General features: G+C 50.2%; 1 protein-coding gene across 1 annotated transcript; it reads right to left on the bottom strand.

The window, feature by feature from the left end:
* Nucleotides 1-2042: 2042 nt before the first annotated feature.
* Nucleotides 2043-4345, bottom strand: LOC119304360 (metacaspase-1-like). The gene is made up of 5 exons (XM_037581543.1): nt 3942-4345; nt 3493-3826; nt 2814-2931; nt 2541-2735; nt 2043-2451 (listed from the first exon to the last, which is right to left on the bottom strand). Exons 1-5 carry the CDS (start codon nt 4273-4275, stop codon nt 2392-2394), a joined length of 1041 nt encoding a protein of 346 aa, XP_037437440.1. The 5' UTR covers nt 4276-4345; the 3' UTR covers nt 2043-2391.
* Between the last annotated feature and the right edge of the window lie 1654 nt (nt 4346-5999).

Consider the following 5999-nt stretch of genomic DNA (forward strand, 5'->3'; position numbering starts at 1 on the left):
GCAGGCTTCTCCACTCGAGCTAAGGAAAAGGGAGGAAGTCCAGTCGACTGACCCGGGGTCAGCTGATCCTTGCAGTAGAACCAAGTCGACTGCCAGCCCCGGACCGAGTCGGGAAGGATCATGGCTGGGAAAGTACTCTTGCTCCTCATCTGGATCCCCAGACCCCCGCACATTTGGATCACTTGTGTCTTCTCGTCACTCGGATTGGCCTTTTTGACCGACTGAGAGCGGCAGGTGAAGATGTGTTTGAAAAGCCCCCAGTGCGGTCGACAACCCAAGAAGTTTTCACACATCGACACGAAAGCAGCCAGATAGACTATGGTGTTTGGAGTGAAATGGTGGAGCTGAGCCCCAAAGAAGTTCAAAAAACCACGGAAGAAAGGATGGGGAGGTAGTGAGAATCCGCGATCTACGTGGGTGGCGAGGCGAAAACACTCACCCTCCCTTGGCTGCGGCTCGGTCTCGTTCCCCGGGAGCCGTGCCGACTTGTGGGGGCTCAGTCACCCCTCTACCAGGTCGTCGAGGTCGTCCTGGGTGATTGTCGAGCGGATCCAGTCGCCCTGCATCCAGCCCGCCGACAGGCCAGATCTCAACGAGGATCTGCCCCGGCTGGTCCGCTTGCCCTTCGCCTTCCCGGTCGCCTTCTTCGCGCGTTCCAGCGCCACCATCCTCTCCTTCCCCATGGCGACGGGTCGAGCTCGAGCAAAGGTCCGGCGACGAGGGTGGAAGCGAGCATGGCGGAGAGATCGGGAGAAGAAGAAGAGAGAATGGGAGCGCGCGGGGCAGAGGCCTGGTCCGCGGCCTTATATAAGGTCGTTCACCGAGTGACTGATTGGTGGACCCAGATGATCTAAACAAATCCCGCAACAGTCACGCGCGTAGTACGTGGCGAAAAAGGTGGCGCGGGGATCGAGGAGACTTGCCTAATCCGTCCCGATAACCTCGGTTCCGTCCGTCTGGCGCACTTCCCAAAATTCGAATCCCGCGAGATCCGCGGAGAGCAGAGCAACCTGTCAGACTGAAGACAAACATCCTCTACATCATCATTCGGAATTCTACCGTGAAAATTCACTCGACAAAAACCAAGAATGGACCAAGGCGACTGAGAAAGGAGTCGACGTCGTCTCCTCAACTCATTGTTCCAGAACAAGATATACTCATAGCACAAAGAATGGGTCGGAAGTGTTCCCAACTCCTTCCTCACTCAAACCATGATCCATTCGGGGGCTAATGATGAAGCTATGTACTTAGGGTAGGGTCATGGATCTGTCCAACATACCCTCCCCAAGGACATCTCTATAAAAAATCAGAAGCAGTCGAAGAGAAATCATCATCCACTCGACCATGAAGATGTGCTCACTCGACCAGCTTGAAGACACTCGACCACCAGAAGATGAGAAACTCTCCACCCTGCAACGGCCAAGACTTAAACCATAGCTTTATGGGCATTTATAACACTTTACTGCAAACGTTATCAGTAACGCCCCTCCTTTATGAGCATTGAACATTGTGTAACGGAGGGGAGCTGGGGTCCTGGCGTACTCTATATAAGCCAGCCCCCTCCTCTGGGACAGGGGTTCGCACTTTCTGTAATTCACACGCATATATTCAGTCGACCGCCTCCGGGCTTCGAGACGTAGGGTTGTTACTTCCTTCGAGAAGGGCCTGAACTCGTAAACCCTGTGTGTACAACTCCTCCATAGCTAGGATCTTGCCTCTATATTCCTATCCCCCTATTCTACTGTCAGTCTTAGAACCACGACAGCATCCGTGTTGCTTTGGTTATATGATGATGGAAGCCGAAGGGCTCCTTCCCCTTGTTGTTGTGGTGTTGTTGTGTGTTCGTGCTCAGTGTCAACTTTGTAACATGTTCTTCTTCTTCATCAATGCAATACAACGCCGTTGCTTTTTACAGAAAAAAAAGGGAAAGAAGGCTTGGGGTTTTGAACAACATGGGACTCTTGGGTTTGAGTTTCATTACACTTCACCTCGGCCACTTGATAACATAGTTTTTCACAATTTGGACCGCTTTTACGTATCACTTTGGGAGACGAAGCAACATAGAACTTGATATATTTAAGAGGACATCGTGCACGAGACGACACACGCCACCACAACGCCTTATTACAGTGAGGTATACGCACGTACGTAGACGTGGGGTACCATAGAGAACAAGTTCCTGGAGAGCCTTATATGAGCTACGCTCATTCTTGAAGGCACATGGCGGCAGGTGAGGTGATACATCACACACATTAGTAGCAAGCATCATCATAGTTATTTAACCCAGCACTCGACCATCTCGATACAGTCGATGATTAGCCGATTATTAGGGAGTACATAATCGTCTGTTGCAGTAGCCAGCAGCAGCGACGACGAACACCCGCGTGGGTTCTACATGCAGAAGGGCTCACGGTTGATGTCAAACTTGCAAGCAGAAGACATCTGGGGCTCCTGCAGAGTTAACCAATCGTGTATATATGTGTGAGTAAACACTTGCCGTCATTGGTTGGGGAACGAGAAAATGTGATGGGCTCACTCACCTCCACGCCGCTGAAGTTGGCGACCCTGCGGATGGAGCAGCCGACGGGGCCCTGCAGGTTGCAGTTGCCGGCGCCGGCGCGCATGGTGGTCCTCATGGAGGTGAGCAGGCTGCCGTAGGTGGTGCGGGGCTCGCACTCCACTGCTTTGAGGAAGCTGTGCGTCAGGGCGCCAATCGTTGCATTCGGCTCAGGCAGCTACACACGGTCATACGCATCAGCATACATGTAATTAAAACAACGAAAAGCGATGAGAGATTATGCATGGATGCTGACCACGCTCATCTGGGTCTTTCCATTGCTGCTGCCACTGATGAGCACGGCCTGGCCTCCGCTCGTGCCTTTGCAGGCGCCATTCAGAGGGCGCTCATCCATCCACCTCAAGCACCCGTACCTGAATTATTTCGAATTCTTGTTTCAGAAATATTTCAGCCACTACAATTTGGTCGAAGGATCGAAATGTTCACCTCAAATTTAACCAACATTTGTAAATTTAAAAAAAATATTTGATTTCTTTTGTAAACTGAAAGTCTAAAATATTTTGATCGAGTGGTAAATATTTTGGTGTCCACTAAAATTGTTGAAATTCAGTGAATTTCATTGACATCTCATTGAAAGTGAAAAACCGATGAAGGCATTAAACAACTAGCGGATGGTTAATTTTATATATGTAGTCCTGCCTATGCACTGTAAATAAGTAGATGCATGGGGATATATATGGAGGCATGGATCGTGGAGATTAGGACATCTCTAGCAGATACCCTATACTGAAAGTGCCAAAAGTGGTCTCTATCCTACTTTACTAAATTTGTTCATTTTTGAGCAGATTTTTTGGGAGTGAAAAACTCAAAGGTGAGGATCTGCTATCTGGTTCTTTTTGACTCAAAACTCACTTTTGCTACTTAAAAATGAATTTTAGGGGATTTGATAGAGATGCTCTTAGTTAGTTACTGACTGCTTGGAGAAGGTGCACTGGTAGGGAAGATCGAGGACGGTGGCACTGTGGCAAGCGTCGACGATGGCATGGAGCTTGACACCGTGCACTAGCGGGCGGACGATGGCCTGGTTGATCTCGTCGTCCAGGATGGGGCCCTGCTGGAACGAGTCGACGGGGCAGATGGCCTCGTCCATGCCGTCCCGCTCGTCGCCGTCGCAGTCGGGGACCTGCGCACCCGCGCCGGAGAACTGGAACACCAGGGAGTCACCGGAGCTGCAACCCTGCACCAGCCAGTGCATGGCCATGCGGATGTTGGCCTTGGTGGGCTGCCTGCACGGGTCCCTCTCCTCATCTGCACCAAGTCACCAACACGGGTAAGCTCAGATAAATCATCTGCTGCTTATGCCATGACTGAAACAAGACAAGATGTTGGATTGAAAAATTCTAGGTCGGTTTCTTATACGTACCGGTGAGGATGAGGACGCAGTCGTTGGCGAAGCCGAAGCGCTCGGTGAGGATGTACCTCATGCACTTGACGTCGTTGATGGGGCCCCTGAGCTCGCAGGCGCGAGTGTTGGTGTACTTGATACCGACCAGCACGGCGCGCTTCTTGCCGCGGCCACCGCCGAAGTTGGGGATGGGGCGCACCACACTGAGCTGTCGGCCAGCCCCGCCGACGCGGGTCACGCAGCAGCACTGCATGCACTGGACGGCACGGGCGCCGGCCGGCGCGGCGACGCTGGCGCTGCACTGCCTGCAGCGCACCATGGTGGCCGGAGCGGGACCCCTTCCGCAGTTCATGGCTGCCGAGCTACCGGGGGGTGGTCGGGTTCGTTAGTGGGTGAGCGCTGCTTGCTTGCTTGCTTGCACTGCCTCTGCCCCTCACTGCTCCCGCCCTTTATATAGCACGTGAACGATGACCGATGGAAGCTATGCATGCTGATACCGCTGCACTAAGATTTATATATTCAAGTATTCTTCTGTGTCAGAAACGAAAAGATTTACTTAGTGGAAATGGGCATATATTGTTGTCGATGGAACATTTTTGTGGGCTTCTCTCTGCTTTTACAAGAGAACGCCATTGATGCTGTGCATATCCTCCAAACCACAAGTGGAAATGGGTACGTGATTCTTTATTGCTATATAATTATTGGGTGTTCTTCTTTTGTGGGATTCTTTTCTTTTCCTTTTGGGGAAATTGGCACATGTCTTCCATAAAATAGTTAGCACCAAAGCCCTTACGCTTAGCGTAATCAAGAATTGTGTAATGTCAGGCGATCCTGGCAGAGCGGAGTGGATTTTTAACTAAACATGGTGTATTTACTGTTAAATAGCACTCTATCTCGGCGCTATAACGTGTGGAGGGTTATCACATTAAGCCGTTTAGCACCATTTATACCACGAGATAGCTCCAATTTAGCATGCTGACGCTTTTGTGGCTATTTGACAATTGCCATTGCTCACTATTGAAAATTTCGGTTAATTTCCCTTTAGGCAGTTGCGGAAGCTGAAACTGTCACTGATCTAGCTGGGCTGAACATTTATCGCTACACACTATGTGAACTATAATGGGGCAATATTTTCCCATATTTATTGATTTTTCGTAAACAAAATTCCCACAAATGGGTACCTTAAAGCATCTGCAAGAAGGCCTCTACTCAAGCCCGCCACTTTTTTTTTCTTGCCAAAGGCTAAAAATATATGCTCCAGCGGGGTCTCTACTTAAGCTCCCAAAATAGGGAGGCCCGTGGAAAACCACCACCGGCCCCCAAGAATAGGGGATGCCCCCCATAACCCCTATCGTTGGGTATAATAGGAATGATGGAAACTTCTGCCCTAAGCCCATGCACTGACGTGCCTCCTGCCCGTCGGAGCTCCTGCCGCCGGACAAGGTTTCCATGCTGCTAGCATAGTCTGACCTTTCTCGGCCTCGCTCGGCTCTGTTACCATTCTCCTATGATGAAGTTCCGCCAACCAACACCTCCACCGCTTCATTGTATGCTGACATTGCCCTACCACATGCGTCAGCCGCCCTGATGCTGCTGGCTCTTGGGCTCCGTTGCCGCTCATTTGCGGCCCCCAAGCTCTACCCAGTTGATGAGAGAGGATAGAGACGTGGGAAAAATAAGTAGTTGAGTAGATGATGAGCTTTGGGGGAGGGGTGCATCTATCATGGTAACAAGGGGGCAATCACTGAAGTTCGATCAATTTTGGGTTCAGAAAATGGAGCTTAAGCCTTACTTGACCTACCTATATGGGCAGTTGGGCACTAAAATAGGAATTATTGCCAAAGATGCGTTTGAGGTGAAAAATCATTCATTCTCCCATATACTCAGGCCTTTTTGTTACTCAGGTTGATACAATCATGTGGCACTCACAATGTGCAGCTTATATGTTAGCATTATCAGATTTTTCGTGGGTACGAATTGTGTGTTGGAAGAGTTGACCATATGGAATCTGAAGCATTGAGAGAGAAATATCAGAGATGTTCTCTCACCAGAAAGAGAGAATTCCCATAATCATCA

Source organism: Triticum dicoccoides, chromosome 5A (assembly GCF_002162155.2).
Source record: "Triticum dicoccoides isolate Atlit2015 ecotype Zavitan chromosome 5A, WEW_v2.0, whole genome shotgun sequence".
Classification (NCBI taxonomy): Eukaryota; Viridiplantae; Streptophyta; class Magnoliopsida; order Poales; family Poaceae; genus Triticum; species Triticum dicoccoides.